The sequence below is a fragment of the Pyrenophora tritici-repentis genome, chromosome 1 (assembly GCF_003171515.1).
Source record: "Pyrenophora tritici-repentis strain M4 chromosome 1, whole genome shotgun sequence".
NCBI lineage: Eukaryota > Fungi > Ascomycota > Dothideomycetes > Pleosporales > Pleosporaceae > Pyrenophora > Pyrenophora tritici-repentis.
Window position 1 is genome coordinate 3,365,508 of NC_089390.1, and position 18,333 is coordinate 3,383,840.

Genomic DNA, 18,333 nt, shown 5'->3' on the forward strand with positions numbered 1-18,333 from the left:
GGGGGTGACGCTGCAGGCAGTATCATACTGCAGTTTCAGCAGCGTGAAACGTAAAATCAACTTTGTAGAATGCATGGGCTTTTTCTGGTGAACAGACCACCAGAGCAACAGACCCGGATACGGATACGCATCTATCTGTCCTCTCTGCGGCCTGCGCATAGATGAAAATAACCCGCCGAAACTCTGGTTTCTTACTGTACGTTTGGGCGGAGAAATTCAACCATACTGACTTACGAGCGAAATTATCACTCATCACTCCACAACTAGCAGACTTTGGTCTCTCGAACTCTACACGCAAATGCAATCATAACAGCACCTTTTATGCGCCACTAATGCAATATGACGTCATGTGACATGTCTCGCGGCCTCTCAAACCTTGCGAATCACAAACATCCTCTTCAGAAAGCCACTCCTTTCCAACTTTCCCTTGTCATTGTCAGTGCCAGCTCCAACACCATTTTCTCTCCCTTTCCTGGCCGCAACATCATCCATCCTCTCATCTTCCCCAATCTTCCACGCCCTTACCAGCCACAAGACTACCGCTGCACCAATGTACATCCATCCCGTGAACAATATAGCACCAGTATAGCTTCCACCGTTGAAAGCCACAATCTCTAGACCAATGGGTTCCGAGACTGTCAGAAACGTTAGCAACGACAATGTTACCCAATCAAGTGAACATACAAGTAGTAGGCAGCACAAGCACCAGCCAAGTAATACTCAACGCGCTCGGCAAATCTCTCAGTCCCATGACCTCCGTCGTCACCGGTGCAGCTGTCGCCCAGAATGTACCCGCAACCGTCCCACCCACCAAACTAAAAAACACCAGCACCCCAAACGTCTTTGCAAACATCCAGATGACTAGACAGAAAAGGCCGACGAGAAACGTCATGCTACTCGCCATATTCAGTCTCCCAATGGAATCAGAGAAATATCCAATCGGCGGCCGACCAAGCGCTTGACCCAGGTTGAACACAGCGCCAATGACCGAGCCCTGCTGACTCGAAAGCCCAATCGTCCTTGCATAATTCGGCAGCGAAAACAGCAAAACCACATATCCCAGCATAGACAAGAACCCAAACATCAGTAGACCCAGAAACTCGACTTTCCTGAAAAGCCTATAGTCAAACCCAAGCTGGTTGCTCCCAATCTGTTTGTTGCGGTCGCGGATAAGCAGTGCACTCGCCGTATTCGCCACAAACGCAATAACAGCCAGTGTGCGAAACGCCCAGGGCAGGCCAATATTGCGTATCATAGCCTGTGCAGAGAGCGAGTACACGAGGCCGCCGAGCCCAGAGCCAGCAGTACAGCACCCGGTTGCAAGGGAGCGACGCGTTGAGAACCACTGCGCGGGTATGCCTACTGAGCCTACAAATAGGAAGCCCATGCCCCAGCCGAAACAGATTCCTTGACTGAGAAACAGATGCCAGGTTTGGGAAGCGAAGCTCGCGCCGATGAACGAGGACGTCTCCAAAGCCACGCCGATGAGGAGGGTCGTACGTGTGCTGAAATGGCGGGTAGTTAGTGTAGCGATGGGGGCGATGATGAGTGCTTGCGAGATAGACAGGCCGCCGACGAAGGCGTATTGAAGGGGTGTGGCGCCTGGGAAGACGTTGTTGGATAGATAGTAGGCGAGGAAGACTGCGTAGGCTGAATTTAGGCCCCATGTATGGGCGTTGATGATTGCGACGGCTGCTATGCATACCCAGCCATAGCCACCGTTGGGAGGCACATCGACTTTTCTCTCCTCTATAGCTTCGTTGACTGGTGTCCGTTCTTGCGTGCCGTCTATAATGACTTGTTCGTCCTTTGTATATCCAGGCAATTCCTCCTCTTGATCACGTCGCTCTGATGGAATCGGCGTCATGGCTGCTCTCAATCCGGAAATAACGGGTTTGCACACCAGGTTCAACAGAAAGAATGTGTCAAGAGTGATGACGATGGATATCTATGATGAGAAGTCAGGTTGAATGAAAGGGACTAGCCATGATTGAAGAGCACAAACGATATCGCAAATGTGGGAGTCATTGTAACTCAACCTCCGGAGGTTGCATTCTACGCCTTTACCCGGGAATAACCCAAAATTTGACGCTATCACGCCCCTCGGCGCCGAATTCGGTTAATGCGAGTTTGGGGGCAATCACGTCCCCATCAGAATACGGAAATACACAAGTCCGTTGCATATTCAAGAGGTAAGGAAAAAGCGCTCCTTGGAGACTACAATCAGACAGGTAGGCGGCTGTGCTAGGGTAGTAACCGTCTGAATAGCAATACACAATCCGATGCGGGCGTGCAATGACGATGATGACGGGGCCATCGCCGTTACCGGCGCGCATAGCCGGTCGCCCTGAACTATGAGTAATCATTGATGAGTTTAGTTTGTTGTATTTAATTGGATGCTACATAGGAGAGAAAAGATTGCCCAACTCCGTCCGTCAGTCTAAGCAAAAAAGGTATCATCATTCATCAACTCCATCTATCGCGACTCGCAGTGAGCCATGAATCTATACATACCCTCGACACCCTGGTATTCCAATGGAATATCCATGTCCATGTCATCTGCTTCGCTAGTATGTAAGCTGTCGTATCCTGAAGGCGAGGAAACCGACAACCACGGATTCTCAGTAACGACGTCGTCAAGTGGGTCGTAGCTTTGTTCCGAGTGAGTGGAGTAGTCTTCTGGGTCGGTAACGGAGGGTGAAAGCATGTTTGTCCAGTCAATGTTGGCTTGTACATGTTGGCGGGTTTCAACAGGCTTTTCGTAGAAAGAACATTCCGAAGGTGTCTGACTTGGGGCGAAAGGGAACATGAGAGCGATGTCGGTACCAACGAACGAGTTGAAACTTTCGTCTTCATGTACTGTACCTCGCGTAATCCCAAGATCGTTGCATATCGTTTCTACTGATTGCGCGTCGCAGCCAGGGAAGTGCACCTTGAACTTTGAGTTTTCGTACGTGATAGGTAGATCACCTAGTTGTGCTAATTGTTGCAGATCCTTGAGGACTGCAGCGAGTTCCTTGACTGCCCGTGAGAAGTCGACAGACAAAACGTCAAGAAGGCCGCTGCTGTTGAGGGTCTCCTTCTCCGGCGCGAACGAGGCAAAACCCTTGACAGCCTTCAGGGGAGTAAGAGCGGTAACAGTGGGGTTGATGTTGAAGCTGATGTAGGATCCCGGTGTAGTCTTGGGTACCTTGTTCAGGGTGCGGTTGACTTGATCTTGAAGCGCCGAGACTGTCTTGAAGCGCTTCTCGCCATTGTGGGGGTTGACTCCATCGAACTGAGCCTTGTTTCCACCAACAAGGAAGGCTCGTACGGCCTGAGAGACGTTATTGATGACCTGAGCTGGCGCTGCAGGACCATGCGAGAAGTATCGCGCACCTCCAGCCCTGCCGGAGCCCCATGCATAACCTCCCGAGGTGCGTCCAAGTGTACCACCAGTCAGGTTTGGGCGAAGAGTCGATGCAAACGGTGCGCGACCAGCCTGAGCAGTGACGATGCTTCCAATACGTGACTTGGGGAAAGAGGCCTTTTCGTACTTCACGCCCGAGTTGCGCGCAGCAGAGGTAGTGAATCGTCGAACAGCGGCAGAGATCTGGCAGTGGGTGGTGTACCATCGGCCCTTGCTTTGCTTGAGGTAGGCAATACGATGAAGAGGGTGTTTTGGCACATTGCGAGCAAGAATGGGCTGTAGAACCGCATCCGCGGGTCGTGTGGATTCAGGTAGTTGTTTCTGTATGAGTTTCGCGGCATGTTTCCAGGCGGCCCTGTGCTTGTCAGTACGCGACCCAACGATCAGGTATACCACGCAAACTTACTTGAACGCTTTCGCGTTCTTGACCACCAGTCTATGTAAATGCACCGCGGCCGGTGCCATGATGGGTTTGTGTTACCAGGAGAGGAGAGGTTGGTGAGTGCCTGGAGTGTGGGGAAGGCGAGGTTAAGTGAGGCGCAGGCCCCAGGGTCAATGTCGCCACCACTGTCGGGGTCTCCAACTCCGACTGCATCATACGTAACGCCATAATTAGGGTGATTACATGCATTGGCAGCTGGGTTCTAGACAGGAACAAATACGATGCAAGACGCAGAAACTGCGGAGACATTGATGCCGCGATTAGTTATTCATGTGTTGCCAACTTAGGTACCAAAACGAGAGTTGATCTCTAGACAGGTACAAAACTATGTAGAAGTAAGTTCGTTGATTCATCTATCATATCGTATTCTCGTTGCTTCGTCCTCGACCTCTCAGCCCACACGCACAGCATTTGTGCTTTGCTCGTGACATCCCCACCTTCCCTCACCCAGCCCCGTTTCTCAAACTAAAAGTTTGGTCGTATGCAAAGCATCCACCGAAAAGTAAAATAAACGCCTTCCTTCCTTGCTCTCGCTCGCTTTGAGCATTTGCGGTTTTGTCCGTCGAAATATTTATGAAAAAATAAGAAAATAGAAAGAACATGTACCAAGAAATAGAGCCTTCTGCGTCCTTCTGTAACTACAGAATCTCCTTTAGCTTCTCCTTCTGCGTGCTTGTCAAGCTGGTTGGGAACTTGATCTTGACGCCTACTACAAAGTCTCCCCGTTCTGCTGGTTTCTTTGACTTGGGCATGCCCAGGTTGGGATATCGTTCCGTCCAGTTGGGGCCTGTAGGGCCGCCGCTGCCAACGCTGAGTTGTTTGCCGTCGATAGTCTGTACAGTGCGACGCCAGCCGGTGAGTGCCTCTTTAAGATCGATTTCGATGATGTGCTTGACGTCGTCGCCTTCGCGGGTGAACATGGCATGGGGTTTCTATGGCCATGTTAGTTGGAGTTCTTCGCGAAATCTGAGGAAAATGGATAGCGCTTACCTCTGAGACGATAAAATGAAGATCCTGCGTGCCGCCCTCAACTTGATCCCCAACATCTGAGAATTTGATCTTGCTGCCCGCCTTCAACCCCTTCTTGATAGGCACTTCGAGAATCCGGTCTTGTGTACTTTGCTTCCCTGTGCTCTGATCATATGTCTTGCGCTTGATCTTGAGCTTCTTCGTCGTGCCGTTGTATAGCTCTTCTAAGCTTACAGCGAGCGGTTTTTCCACAACAGTGACTTCGGGTTCTGGTGCTCGTCGCCCACCCCTGAATCGCCCGCCTTTTCCACCTGCAGCACCGCCTCCGCCGCCCATACCTCCCATTCCGCCAGGCATGCCGCCCATACCAAAGCCACCAAAATCGAACTCATCACCGCCGCCGCCGCTGTTGCGCATGAATTCTCCGAATATGTCGTCAGCGCTGGAGAAGTTGAAGCCGTTTCCACCGCCGCCCGTGGAGAAATGGAAGGATCGTGTGCCACCGGGCATTCCGCCGGACGATGCAAAAGGGAAGCCTCCTGCACCTCCTGCACCTCCTGCACCTGCAAACGGATTGGCCCCGGGGCCCGCGCCTTCTTCTTGTGGTACGCCGCCGCGTAGTATGAATTCGAGGCCGTACTGGTCATAGGTCTTGCGCTTCTCGGGATCGGAGAGGATTTCGTAGGCCTGTGAGCATTCTGCATACGTCATTAGTATTCGAGATCTGTATAGGATACGTATATGAAGGTATTAGACATACCTTTGAACTTCTCCATAGCTTGCGGGTTGTCCTTGTTCTTGTCGGGGTGCCATTTTAGCGCCGCCTTGCGGTATGCTTTCTTGATCTCATCTTGCGTCGCGGTTTCTGAAATGCCTGCAGAATAGTTAGCAAAGGCTGCTTGTCTACCGTAAAGCTCATGCATCCTGTCCTGCCCGCTTCCTACTGAATGAAGCACGGCGGTGGAGGGGCACATCCGAGGCAAACATACCTAATGAGTCGTAAAGCTTGGTCTCCTTGACCATTTTGAACTCTACTGATTAAGAAAGAAGCGTACTCCGTGTATGGGTAGTAAAGGTAGACGTGTATGGTGGATGCTTCTGAGATTGCTGTCGCTTTAATCACTCGAGCTTCGCATGTCTCTCCACTCGTCAAACGGCGCTAGTGGTGACGTCGGGGCCCGTCGCGCAACTCGGGAACATAGAGAAGCTTCTCGAAGCTTCAACTACAATGATCTGTCTCAACAAAAGCATCTAGGACAATAAGCCATGTCATACATCATGCGCATCGGAATTAGAAACCTGGTAAATTCTACCATGGGCATTTGACTGACGTGTTGGTGGGATGCTATCGCGCACCTGCCGACCTTAGTTGTGTTACTTGATGTGTATCGCCCACCCAGGGCGAACAGCTTCACCTCCACTCCGCCTTGATATGACCGACTTGATACACAAAACTTATTGTGGGACTCCAAGTACTACTATCACTACATCATCTATGGCTGGTCTGTTGTTTGATCTTCTTGCCAAATCAATAGCGACCGACGTCACCAGCCAGTGTGGCGCGACAACACAACATACCTATCCATGTCCTGAGGGAAGAACAAACTCAGCATCGGATGCAACATCCTGCTTGAGCGTCTCGATGGCTGCGCGTTCTTCGATTGGAACATTCAATCTACCACCAATGTCGTCAGAATCATGCGCAGACTACACTGTTGCTACGCAGCTACATGGCCATACTAGCGCACTACAAGGTCAGGTGGGCTCGCTCGAATCGAGTTTTCTTGAACTGCCCGTGCTTGCTAGACCTAAATACGCGCGGTGCTGCTTGCACCCATCAGATCGCGTCGTGGGGGGGTGGGAAAGCGCAATGATGTTAGAGCAGTCGAACCTTCACTTTCAAGGCACAGACACTGATGTGTGAACGTAATTGAAAACTGTGAATTGAACATGTGAATGAAATGAGCTATGTCGCACATCAACACAATCGACCACACCTTGTCGCAGAAGCTTTAGACGCGCCAGAAAACGCCGCCATGCCAAATCCCAAACGCCATTTTTTCCCACACGCTGATTTTCCGTATGCTACATTGAACAAGCTGGTATCCAGAGATAGAGTAGTAGCTATGACATGTACACAGCCCTGGTGTACAACGCCTATACAGGCAACGGCGATAAGCGCTGTTCGCTATACGGCTTGCATCTTTTACGTAGTCGATTAGTCGGAGTCGCTGTCATCACCGCCCTTGCTCTTTCTCTTGTCCTTCTTTGCCGCCTTCTTTGCAGCCTTCTCTTCCTTCTTCTTCTTTTTGCGCTCAGCCTTGTCTTCGTCGGCCTCTTCCTCGCCGTCACCTCGGCTCTTGCGCTTCTTGCTCTTCTTCGAGTCCGCATCGGCAGCACCGGCTTCGGCTTCCGCCTCAGCCTCTTCTGTTGAGGTAAGACCGGTCGCAGGGATGGCAGGAGCAGCGAGGACTTCGGCAGTCGATGTAGTCTGAGCAACGGGTGCCGAGGCGCCGTCAACGTCGTTCCTGTTAAAGTCCTTGTACTCAGTGTTCCACTTGGCAGGCGTCTTGTCGTTGGGTCGGCCAAATTTCTGAACATGTTAGCTCCTTCTCATTGATCAAGCAGGTAGCAACTTACGTCGAGCGTGCCGGCCTCCTTCATCTTCTTCTTCTCAGTAGCAACTGGGCCCATACCCCACCTCCTGGGGTAGAGATCGCGCTCCATGATGACACGCTTGATCTTCGCAACTACACCATGGTCGCATGAAGACATCTCGACGGCTGACATTTGCGCGTAGGCAAGCGCGATAGCCTCACCCTTGGTGGTCATGAGAACAACCTCCTCGTGGATCTCAATGCCCTTCTCGAATCGCAGCAGACCCGGGAGCATGAGCTTGGCTCCGTAGCAGATTGCGTTTACCGAGCTGTCCTTTACGACAATGCGCTTGTAGCTCATCAAAAGACTCTCGAGAGGTGCGATGACCTTGCGCAAATAGGCCTCGTCACGGTTGTTGTCGTGCAGCCACTGGGCGTCAAGAACGTCATGCAGAGTGACAAGGTCTTTGGTCTCGTCCATAGCCCCACTCCTCACACGGCGAAGCTCCTGCATATGCGCACCAACACCAAGCAAAAGACCAAGATGTACGCAAAGAGTACGAATGTAGGTCCCAGCCTCGCAGCTGACCCAGAATACACCCAACTGCCTCTCATTGTCGAACTCGTAGAGCTTGCTTTCGTGGATGGTTCGGATGCGGAGTTGGCGCTTGACGGCAGAAATCAGCGGCGGGCGCTGGAAAAGAGCTCCGGTAAGCGTCTCAAGGGCGCGCGCAAACTGTGCCTCGCCTCCAGGCAGCTTATCGTGCAGGCGAATCACGCACACGTACTCCTTTCCGGCACCTTGCTGGGACTTGACGAGACGGGTGGCGCGATCGATGCAAACGATCAAGCAACCGGTAACCTTGGGATCAAGAGTACCACTGTGGCCAGTCTTCTCAACCCTTGAAGTAATGTTAGCTGGTTCTACATGCGACGGGTTACTACGGCTCTACCTACCTCAGCATGCGCTTGATCCATGACACGACTTCGTGCGAAGACGGGTTGGAGGGCTTATCGAGGTTGATCACACCAGAGCTAATGTACGACTTGAGGTCTCGCGATAATGGCGCGCATCCATTAGGAATAGGAGTGTAGTGGGATGTGCGAACGAGCACTATACGGCCATTAGCAGAGTATTCTGGAGCTATATCGGGAGCTGCAGCATACAGTCGCTATAGTTCTTGAGCAACAGCGGCCAGTCGCTGGTGTCGATGGCAGGCGCAGCCGCCGCTGGCTTAATCACATACGCGTCGGGGTCGGTCTGCACGAGAGCCATGGCGATTATGGTATTGGTTGGTGGTGTGCAATTGGCGATGCAATGATCTCGAACTTTTCGCTGTGGCTGGATGAAAAATCGCAAGTCCAAGCTATGGAACCACGCTAACCGCCCCTAGACGGACTAACATCGGCCCGAGTTTCTGGCGTTTATGCCCATGGTTTCTACATCAAGGAATGGGTATTTTGCAAAATCATATTATTGTTCGTATTCAGCAAGAAAACACAGACACCTCTATCTATACCAACGGGACATGGCCATTCCACTTGACATCTCCACCTTGCACCCTATGCTTTTCATCCATTATAGCCCCGCCATGCTCGTTGCTGTGCAGCGTCGTGATATCACCCGCTCGAACGCCTTGCTTCTCATTCAATACCTCATCATCTCCAGTGCTACGTAGTGTGGTTCCGTCCATCTTCCCGTCTGCGCCCCGTCTGACACCAGGTTCAACCAAGCTCCCCTCACCACCAGGCACAACTGGCCAAAACGCCTCTTCGGCATCAAGCAGCGCTCGCCATATGGGATCTGCTCTGCTTTTGACGCTCGTCCAACTCTCTTCGTTGCGGTTCACGGCGCTTGTCACGCCTTCATTGAGGATGCGCTCAAGCTGCTCAACGAACATCATGAAGTCGCGGTTTGACCAGTTGGGTATAAACTCCCTACGCATAGCACCGCCGTCTTGGTCGTTTTCGTAGTTTCGGGGTAAAGATTGAGAATCCTGGCGACGCGCCCAGGACCATGCATCGTAGTACACCTTTTCGGTTGACCAAAGTAGAACGACGCCTTCTAGCCAGGGGATAAAAGGGTTTGGTGCTTGTGACGCTACATTTGCGAAGAGAGCTTCGTAGCGACGTAGACCCTCGGATTTAATATTATCCGGCAAAGGAGAGGGATGGATATCGATGTTGTAGATCTCGGCAACTTCCTGAAAGAGGCGCATCTCCCTCTCGCCATTCTTGATGCCAGCCTCCAGCCACGAGATCAAGCGAGTCTCAATTTCTGGTTCAGCGCCAGGAGCAGTTGTCGGTTTATGTGTACTGCGAATCAGGTTGAGGGTATTACTAATAGTAGAGAGATAGCCTTGGAGGTACTGTCTATCGTTGGCAAGCCATTGCGCTATCAATGGCTTGGGCAGGGTGCCCTTTGCGGCGCGCTCTAGGAAGGGGTCTTTGGTTGCGCGGAGGAATTGTTGATGATTGATAGCGAGGAGATGTGTTGTGAGGGCCCATGGGAGGTCTGTGGGGTCGATGTCTGCTTTGCTGTGGGCGACCCAACTTCCCGGGTGGTGCTTAGACATGGTAGATATCGTTCGCGTAGTATCTCTGAAATTTGGATCGAACGGTGGATGTATTCGATGAGATAGGGCATGATCGAGTTCGGACAGGGCAGCCAGCCGCTTATTTGTCGTAATGCCGTAATTATGATGCCTGCCAAGCAGCGCAAAGTCCTAGAAACTATGACGACCTGCTGAAGCTGAACATACAGCAGGTGTACAGTGCTGCCAAGGGCGTGTTGATGTTATGTAGAGGAACTGTGACGTTGGGCCGGAAGGCGCGGATATTGGGCGAGTCTGAGTGGTGCGAGGATGCAGGAAGCCTTAATCTGATAGCTCTATCAAATACTTGGCACCTAAATGTCTAGCGGGATTCTTGGCGATATGAGGCTCTCCGGCGCTGAGATACCTCTTCGAGTTGGAGTTTGTGGCTGAAGGAGGGCGGTGCACTTGGCGGATGACGACGCCGCCACCGCTACTACCACCACTAAACCCATTCCAGCCTGGCCCAGTTCAGGATACTGTCACCGCGCCCCTTCCAGACGAGTATCGTGCAATTCAATTGTCGCAACATCGCATTTTCTATCGCCATCAAATGAGCAAAGACAGAGAATCTTAATGCGTGCATATGTATAGTTGCTTAGAGATCACACAATCTTGGATTGCTGTGCTTGCTTGGCATAGGTACACATCAATATTCAAGCCTACGGTTATGGGCAATCAGAGAGTTTGGCCTCAGTCCACTAAAAGACCTCAGTGTGAAAACTATCTGGGTAGATAAAGCCGTACCAAGGCCTTGGTAATTCGTTCTCTGCAGCCATATAGTGCGCTTACGTTTTCGCCTATATCCTGGGCATACGCAATTTACAGACGCTCTCACGAGTTAGAAGACATAGATACCGTCACGCCTTGGTCGTATCACTTTTCACAATTTGATGATTGGAGTCAAGCTCTTAACTCAGATGCAAATACAGCCCGAGTGATTAGGTTCTGGACTGGGCCGATTCATGTGCTGTGGAGTATGGCTCAACATGACTCATTTTCTAGCGAGATAGGCACAACGAGATGAAGATCGTACTTCAACCCCCGAGATACTACATTTTGACAAAACTTGACAACAAGAATCTCCGATCATGTCTTCACTTCCGAAAGATGTTACACTTGCCAGCGGTTTCACAAGTACGAAGCATAGCAAACCAAGCCAAGCTCTGGATCCTCGCCATAATACATTGCCAAATGCGCTAAACGTCCTCGTTATCGGCGCATCTCGTGGAATCGGGGCCGGAATAGCATGCGCATACGCGCAAGCCGGTGCTGCCTCCCTGATTCTTGCGGCACGGCCTTCCTCCGCCGAAGAAATAGCAGCAGTCACACAGCAAGCTAAAGCTCTGAACCCCTCGGTCTCCGTCAAGAGTCTACCAGTCGACATCACCTCAAATCAAAGTGTCGCACAGCTTGCGACAAGCGTGAGAGAGGAATTCGGGAGACTAGACATTGTCATTTTCAACTCTGGGTATTCAGGACCGGTGGTACTCAAGATGGATGAAGGCAACCCGCAAGATTTCCAGGATGTGTTCAATATCAATATTCAGGGAGCATATCTTATTGCACACCACTTCATTCCTTTGTTGAAAGAGAGTCACGGCGCTAAGACATTCATTGCTATTAATTCATTTGCCTCCTGCATCATCAACGGGCATATCGCCAACACTGCGTACTGCATTTCAAAGTTCGCACAAGCTCGACTGGTTGAGTTTTTGTCGGAACAGTATAGCAAAGACGGTATTCTGGCTGTAGCTGTGCACCCAGGCGCTGTTAATACGGAAATGGCAGATAAGACCACCCCAGATAGCTTCCGACCTTGTGAGTCTGCTTCTCTTGTTCTTTCTCGATTATTCTGACCGCGTAGATCTCACCGATGATGTCAGCCTCTGTGGTGCGTTCTGTGTATGGCTAAGCCATGAGAAGCGGATGTGGCTGGGCGGAAGGTTACTGGGTGCAACATGGGATATCGATGAACTGCTCCAGAAGAAGTTCGAGATCGAGAGCCAGGACTTGTTGAAATTTGGCTACAAAGTCGGTAATGTATCTGCGGCAGGTCAAGGTACCTGAGATCTGGTAGAACATTTTGGAGCAGACATGCACTTGAGCAGTGGTCCATTTTGCCATCGATGTTATGTCTATCTTTTGTTTTATTCTGAGCGATAACGTTCACCAAGCCCCACCCTGAATTATTGCATCATTCTTCTTTCATCTCGAATTCCCTCGTGTACCTGGTACACTCTAGATTGCACAGGGTTCAGTCGAGTCTCGTCGGTGACTAAGTGACGTAGCTCCGCGCTCACTTTTCCCATTCACCTCCTGCTGCTTCCGAGCCCCACTCTTGCCACCAGAGCTCCCTGTAAATCCACCACCATCTTTTTCTTCTCGAACTCCAGTTGCCGACCATAACTTCCCATCGACACCGAAGATGGCAAACGCTCTTGCCGACATGGAGCCACCAGGTGAGCCAGGCACGGCCGTTACTAAAGTTTTAGACAACTCAACGCTCATGCACGAGGCTACTCCTACAGCGCTTGAAGGAAAGTCGACAGTATCAACTATTACACTCATGCTCAAAAAGTTACTCACGAGTTTTGGATTCATCGCGGGAAGTTTTATCAGCCGTGAACTCACACCGTTGCACCCACTTTCGCACTTCGAACGTCTACCTACAGAGCTGGTACAACAGATAGCTTCCTATCTCATCCATCTATACGATCACGGCGAACCATTGTTGTACGTACAGAAGTATCATGCCTTCGAATGCAACGACCTCCTTCCTCTGCGTTTGACATCTCGGACCATTGCCGCCAAAGTCGACCACGAATTCACCAGAGGATTCCGAACGCACATTGTGCAGTACAGTGAGGAAGGCATCCGGAAGCTGCTGTGTCTGTCCAAGACCGCTACTCGGAACCGGGTCCGTGCGCTCATGTTCGTAGCGGCACGGGACATGGCGACGACAGAAATTCCCGGTCAAACTACGTCAAACCTTGTCGTGGCTATCGACAACGAATCTTGGAAGAAGTCGTCGAAAGAGGGCGCCATGAAAGCTGCCATGCTTGTCAAGGCTTTGAAGAAGTTCCCGTCAACTTTGCGCCTTATTTGTGTCGCCCAGAGCCTCAACAAATGCTATCCGTACGAGGTGTTGGCAGATAGCATCAAACAGCATCCACCGACAGTAATCCTTGACGCCATACTACGGGCAAAATGCCCTATCAGAATCTTCCGTGTTGACACAGTGAGACATCATGGTTGGGGTACAAGTGACGGGATCGGACTACACGCCTCCCTCCATTTTCCCTGCACTCATCCTCTAGCTACCACGCTGGTGAATATGACTCTGACCATATCCGAACTACAGTGTAAGTAGTCCATTTTCTGTTGATCTGTATATCATTACTAATTCATCGTTGACGAAAACCCGGCGAATGTATCCGCACTCAAGCGTTTCTTGGGTAACTGCAGCAACCTAAAGGTTCTGCGCCTCTATCTGGATAAAGCTAGCAAGGTCTATGCATGGGACAACAACACGCAGCCAACGGCTCTCTGGAATGAGATACACGACATACAGACCTGGAGACTTCAATCCCTAGTACTCTCAGGTTGGGTCATGTGCAATGAGGGTATCAAGAACCTCCTCCACCGTCAGCTTCCAACGCTCGTCTACCTGCGACTCCACCACTGCTCGATTGAGCATAACTGGCTCCCGGTCTTGGACCAGCTTGTAGACGCGCCCTTGCTGAAGCAAGCCGACTTCTGCTATGTCAGCGATCTTTTTGAGAGAGTAGTGTGGCGAGATCTTGTCGGAGTACCTTTGGCAGATGGAGATGAGGAGGACTGGGTTGAGATTAGTTATTTAGGCGTATATTCTACCGAGCTGAGGAGTCATGATGGTAGTATGGAGAAGGACGTGGCGCTGGCGAAGCAGAGGATTTTCAACATAAACAGGATTGCGCATCCTCGAGCGCCCGATGCGCTGGAATGGGCTCCACGAGGTGGTATTCCTCTTCGCGAGCGTGTGCCCTCTAGCATTCCCTTCGGCGTAACTTTCTAAAGTAGGGGTTGTTGCAAAGCCCGTGCATGACATGATCGGCGACGTCGCTTCAAAGAGCGTCTGAACTACACACGCAGGATGCTGTGATGATAGCTCTTGAGAATAATGAATGAGAATGAGAATTGAGCTAAACCCTTCACGCACACTGTTCTGCATCGTCGAAAAACTGAATACTACAAGAGTTTCACCATGTGTGGTTTCCGTGGATTCCCGTGAGTGAGAGGGTTGAGGGGGCCGGATATTGGATTCCAGAAAGTTCTTTTCGATTTGCTTGGTTGGGCAAAATGACGCCGTAAGTATCACAACCCGTGCAAGGATAAGCCATACGACCAGCTTCAGACCTTCATTTCGACACAAAGATAAATTCCTCTCATCTCTGCTCTTCGTCTCGCATCATTACTGTTTCATATCATTATTCACTTTGAACGTCATTAGCAACCTCCAGGTCTTTTCGAGTTTATCAGTTATCCTCTACTTCTTTCGCTAGAGTGCGTCCACACGTTGACGTGTTATGACCCTTGTAAACGCGTCATCATTCCGTCTGAGATCATTGGAGCTCGCTACCACTCTCGCACTGTGATTCCCTCTAAAGTCCATCGGCCTAGTTCTTGTCTTCTGGTGGGGTTGGCAAGTCTTTGTTAACCTTCAACATATTCCACACGCACATTCTTCATTGTGGTAGTCACCATGCCTGCCGGTATGAAACGCCGATGGCAACAAGGCACATCCTCCGATGCCGCTCCTCCTCCGAAGAAACGGGCTCCAGTCCGCAAAGCACCCAGTTCTCCACGTCCCTACAAGTTCGATTTCGGCAGGCATAAAGGGAAAACGATTGAACAAGTCTATGCTACAGAGCCTAGCTATATCGAGCAGTATCTCATTTGGGGTCACTGGCGAGGAGCGCATGATCATATCGTCAAACGCCACAAACTTTGAGCCGCTTTGCGTGACCTACCGCAAGCCTACTTGGACCGTCACCCAAGTCTAGAGAGAGCTTTGGAGCTCGAGTAGCCAGGCGCAATTAGCATATTCGAATATGAAGCTAAGATAGAAAAGGGCATGGTGAAGATGAATGAACGCTCCAGCTCGTTGTGTTATTGGGAGGAGACCGACTCCGCCGCCGTCCTGTCTTCTCACGCAGGTGCGAAGAAACTTAATTTGGACGACTGCAAGGACATATTCGACGACTCAAGGTTCACCAAACGATTCAACCCAATCAACCTAGCCTTCGCCGCGACAGTCATTCGCATCGAGCGAAGGCTGAGTGAATTCGGAAACGAGGGAGGCGACCAAATTACAATCCTGCCATGTGGGTGGCCCTGGGGAACTGTTCTGAGTGATGACTTGTTTGATCTCAAAATCACTGGTCAGGAGTATCCTTGGGAAGAGGATCTGAGGAACTTGATTTATGGGACATACCACTTTAATGGAACTTACTTTCAACACGCATTCTGCTTCACCTGTGATCCAAGTCGGCGACCTAAAGGATCCAGAAACTGTGGAACCGAAGCAAGGATGCTGCCTTCGGATGATTGGCAAGGTACTCAAGGTGGATGGCAAAAAGGTGGATGTTTGCGTGAAGGGGGATGCAGGACGTATCGCCAAGGGCTGGGACAAGGTAGTGACTGTGCAGCTTATGGATGGTGTTGACGATCCTGAACCCGATGCCTCGTACGTGTTCAAAGGATCTCTCGAGCCGTTTATGAACGTGCGCACGGCTTCAATCAAGGCATTCCCGGATGTGTTCAAGCATATCAAATTTTTGGTAGAGATCTGTGAGAAGAAGAGCGTTAAGAAAGAGGTCCAAGGCAGGTGAGACGACTTTGGGTACGTTCTCTATGACTTGGGTTGTATGTCATTTGCTATTGACTGGGCTTCATTGGTGCTCCTTATCTAGGTTCAATATGCTCGATTTGTTCTTGATTTCTATTCTTCTTTTCACATTGTTCCTTATACTGCTTTGTTTTCCAGGTTCTACTGAACAACTGTGAATTTATACCTATCCCTTCAAGATTCTCTCCTAAGTACAAGACTACATTCTAAGTATCTGCTTAAGCACAACAGTCGTTTCTTCCGCGTCTGGCCTCACCAGAACCGTACCGTTCTCCCCAACCCCAAAAACGAGGCCCCACTTGTTGTCAACATCCTCCCACTCTCTACCATCGATAGCCACAATACTAACCATATCTTTCTCGACTGCCTTCTAGGCTGTAGGATTGGCTGTGAGAGAACAAGGTTGTCAAGCCCCAAAAGATCGCGAGTAGAGACAAGACGATGGTCGTTTCTTAGCCAGATATGGGGAAGGTGGTGTCCGGGTATGGTTAAAGGGTGATACTCTGTCCATATCAATTCTCCGTTTTCGTCCAGTTGACCATCATGACAAATATGTCGGCACTAGGATAGAACCATTCACTCTCTGCACCTAGTGCCTTGAATTCGGTGTCAAGGATAGCCAGTGTAAGTTGAACGTCCGAATACTTCTTAGCATGCTCCTGGTGGATTTTATCGAAGAGGATCTCCATTGCCTTCTTGTTCTCTACCACCGAGGTGCCCCCAGGTATCGCGCGATATGATTTCAGTGCCGGTTGGCCCAACAGAGGTAAATCATGCAGTCATGGAGCCTAGTTCTGTGGGAGCTCCATAGGCAATAACTGCTTGTTCCACTCCTATCTGACAGAATATTTCACTAGTTCTTTGATTCAGACCCTTGCTCTTAGGTGGATTAAGGTACCATAGTGTCGCTCCAAAATGAACGTGTGGCATCTTTCGAAGCCACAATAAGATAGATGATGCCAGCCCCACGGGTCCTCCTCCTGTAATAGCAGCAGGGTATGTCTCGAGTGCTGCCATATTGGTTTCGAGATAGGTAAATATGTGAGACTAGAGTTGGATGCTCGAATACGGACAAAGATACCGGGGGAGTTGCCTAATTATGATGTATCGCTATAAACTGAAGCTGTGAAAGGAAGTTGGAATAGTGCGTATATAAAGACAGCAAGAATCACATCAACACGAAGACTCGAATGCTTCATGACACATCAAGATGTACATTGTGAGTCTTCAGTACATCCCCTCAACCCCTCTCGTATCCCCACCCAGTCCTCTATTCCCAGAGAAATCAGACCCAGAAGTAATATGCCGCAAAGACGATTCACAAAAATCCACGTTAAACCCTTCAAGCCGGTCAACCCTCCTAATCTAACACCTGGGTCATACTAGACAGTCCCCGCAATACTCAGATCCCTGATCTCCTGTAGCACCTCCTCCACCCGCGCATCCAACTCACCCTGTGCATACTGGTCTCTCGTATTCGCATCGAGATATTGCTGCACTTGCGCCATCCGCGAGTACGCCTCTGCACAGAACCTCAGCTGGATCTTGACCAGCGCCTCGAAACTAGGGTCCAGGTACGGAACCCTCAAGTCAATCAACTGCGGCAGCTCAGTCGTAAGTGTATCGTTTAGCTGATCGTAAGCAGCCTTTGCCAGCTGCTCGTCTTTCTCCGCGCGCGGCAACTTGGTAACGTCCTTGTCGGGCTTATCCGTGAGCTTGCGGACCTGAGCGCGCATGCGGTCATAGTCCATTTGCTTGTGTTCGCGCTTTGTGATGCAGGCGTTGATGTCGGGGAAGTAGGAGCAGAAGCGCTGGATAGGGTCAAGGACGGTTGTGCGGTAAGGACCATCGAGGGCTTTGATTGTTTCGGCGTCCAGGTCCGTCACGGCTTGCTTGTATGAGCGGGAGACGCCATCTTTTGTGCCGGCGTCTCCGTAGAAGGCGTCGATGGTTTCGGCTATGCGCATTTGCGAGGCAGTCATGGCGCGCAAAGAGTCAAGATAGCCCTTGGCTTCTTTCTGGAGCTTGTTGGCGGCCGTCTCCATGGTGCGGTAGCGGCTGTGGTTTTGTCAATCGGGGTGCCGTGGATGGAGGGGTGGTGGCGGGGAGAGGATGAAGATACATACCGTTGCTCGGTTTCAAAGTCGCGGTCATTTGTGCGCTCAACCTGGCCCGTCTTCATCAAAACCTGCGTCGTGGCGCGATTGACGCCTTTCTTGAACCCTGCCTGGTGTAAGCCGCCGTCTTCCTACATGAGAGTGGTTGGGCTGCAATACCGGTCCAAGACATGATTGTGGTGTCGCCTGTGTATTCTCGGGTATACAAGTGGTTATTAGTCTATGTGGGTGTTAATACCGTCAGGTCAAGTTGAGATGCTGTGGTTGTGGCTGTGGGGAGAGTAGCGGGATTCACTGGAGACGATGTTCCTGAAT

General features: G+C 50.8%; 11 protein-coding genes across 11 annotated transcripts; 4 read left to right on the forward strand and 7 right to left on the reverse strand.

Annotated features, from left to right (window-relative positions):
* Positions 1 to 369: 369 nt before the first annotated feature.
* Positions 370 to 1,867, reverse strand: PtrM4_013290 (MFS-1 multi-domain protein; the record flags this gene model as incomplete). The annotated part of the gene is made up of 2 exons (XM_001931254.2): positions 370 to 635; positions 685 to 1,867. The coding sequence occupies 2 exons, from the start codon at positions 1,865 to 1,867 to the stop codon at positions 370 to 372; spliced, it is 1,449 nt and encodes a 482-aa protein (XP_001931289.1).
* Positions 1,868 to 2,476: 609 nt separating this feature from the next.
* On the reverse strand, positions 2,477 to 3,874 carry PtrM4_013300 (uncharacterized protein; the record flags this gene model as incomplete). Its single annotated transcript, XM_001931255.2, has 2 exons — positions 2,477 to 3,764; positions 3,816 to 3,874. The coding sequence occupies 2 exons, from the start codon at positions 3,872 to 3,874 to the stop codon at positions 2,477 to 2,479; spliced, it is 1,347 nt and encodes a 448-aa protein (XP_001931290.1).
* Positions 3,875 to 4,489: 615 nt separating this feature from the next.
* On the reverse strand, positions 4,490 to 5,843 carry PtrM4_013310 (DnaJ, DnaJ-class molecular chaperone with C-terminal Zn finger domain protein; the record flags this gene model as incomplete). Its single annotated transcript, XM_001931256.2, has 4 exons — positions 4,490 to 4,783; positions 4,842 to 5,518; positions 5,581 to 5,694; positions 5,810 to 5,843. 4 exons carry the CDS (start codon positions 5,841 to 5,843, stop codon positions 4,490 to 4,492), a joined length of 1,119 nt encoding a protein of 372 aa, XP_001931291.1.
* A 1,195-nt stretch (positions 5,844 to 7,038) lies between these two features.
* On the reverse strand, positions 7,039 to 8,693 carry PtrM4_013320 (TruB, Pseudouridine synthase; the record flags this gene model as incomplete). Its single annotated transcript, XM_001931257.1, has 4 exons — positions 7,039 to 7,413; positions 7,461 to 8,319; positions 8,375 to 8,531; positions 8,585 to 8,693. The coding sequence occupies 4 exons, from the start codon at positions 8,691 to 8,693 to the stop codon at positions 7,039 to 7,041; spliced, it is 1,500 nt and encodes a 499-aa protein (XP_001931292.1).
* Positions 8,694 to 8,931: 238 nt separating this feature from the next.
* On the reverse strand, positions 8,932 to 9,993 carry PtrM4_013330 (TenA, putative transcription activator; the record flags this gene model as incomplete). Its single annotated transcript, XM_001931258.1, has 1 exon — positions 8,932 to 9,993. The coding sequence occupies one exon, from the start codon at positions 9,991 to 9,993 to the stop codon at positions 8,932 to 8,934; it is 1,062 nt and encodes a 353-aa protein (XP_001931293.1).
* A 1,109-nt stretch (positions 9,994 to 11,102) lies between these two features.
* Positions 11,103 to 12,081, forward strand: PtrM4_013340 (FabG, Dehydrogenase with different specificities (related to short-chain alcohol dehydrogenase); the record flags this gene model as incomplete). The annotated part of the gene is made up of 2 exons (XM_066103096.1): positions 11,103 to 11,832; positions 11,879 to 12,081. 2 exons carry the CDS (start codon positions 11,103 to 11,105, stop codon positions 12,079 to 12,081), a joined length of 933 nt encoding a protein of 310 aa, XP_065965298.1.
* Positions 12,082 to 12,439: 358 nt separating this feature from the next.
* Positions 12,440 to 13,384, forward strand: PtrM4_013350 (uncharacterized protein; the record flags this gene model as incomplete). The annotated part of the gene is made up of 1 exon (XM_001931260.2): positions 12,440 to 13,384. The coding sequence occupies one exon, from the start codon at positions 12,440 to 12,442 to the stop codon at positions 13,382 to 13,384; it is 945 nt and encodes a 314-aa protein (XP_001931295.2).
* Positions 13,385 to 13,624: 240 nt separating this feature from the next.
* Positions 13,625 to 14,068, forward strand: PtrM4_013360 (uncharacterized protein; the record flags this gene model as incomplete). Its single annotated transcript, XM_066103097.1, has 1 exon — positions 13,625 to 14,068. One exon carries the CDS (start codon positions 13,625 to 13,627, stop codon positions 14,066 to 14,068), a length of 444 nt encoding a protein of 147 aa, XP_065965299.1.
* A 687-nt stretch (positions 14,069 to 14,755) lies between these two features.
* On the forward strand, positions 14,756 to 15,884 carry PtrM4_013370 (uncharacterized protein; the record flags this gene model as incomplete). The annotated part of the gene is made up of 3 exons (XM_001931262.2): positions 14,756 to 14,954; positions 15,084 to 15,377; positions 15,541 to 15,884. The coding sequence occupies 3 exons, from the start codon at positions 14,756 to 14,758 to the stop codon at positions 15,882 to 15,884; spliced, it is 837 nt and encodes a 278-aa protein (XP_001931297.2).
* A 529-nt stretch (positions 15,885 to 16,413) lies between these two features.
* On the reverse strand, positions 16,414 to 16,590 carry PtrM4_013380 (uncharacterized protein; the record flags this gene model as incomplete). The annotated part of the gene is made up of 1 exon (XM_001931263.1): positions 16,414 to 16,590. One exon carries the CDS (start codon positions 16,588 to 16,590, stop codon positions 16,414 to 16,416), a length of 177 nt encoding a protein of 58 aa, XP_001931298.1.
* Positions 16,591 to 17,283: 693 nt separating this feature from the next.
* PtrM4_013390 (uncharacterized protein) lies at positions 17,284 to 18,190 on the reverse strand (the record flags this gene model as incomplete). Its single annotated transcript, XM_001931264.2, has 3 exons — positions 17,284 to 17,959; positions 18,028 to 18,124; positions 18,178 to 18,190. The coding sequence occupies 3 exons, from the start codon at positions 18,188 to 18,190 to the stop codon at positions 17,284 to 17,286; spliced, it is 786 nt and encodes a 261-aa protein (XP_001931299.2).
* Positions 18,191 to 18,333: the final 143 nt, after the last annotated feature.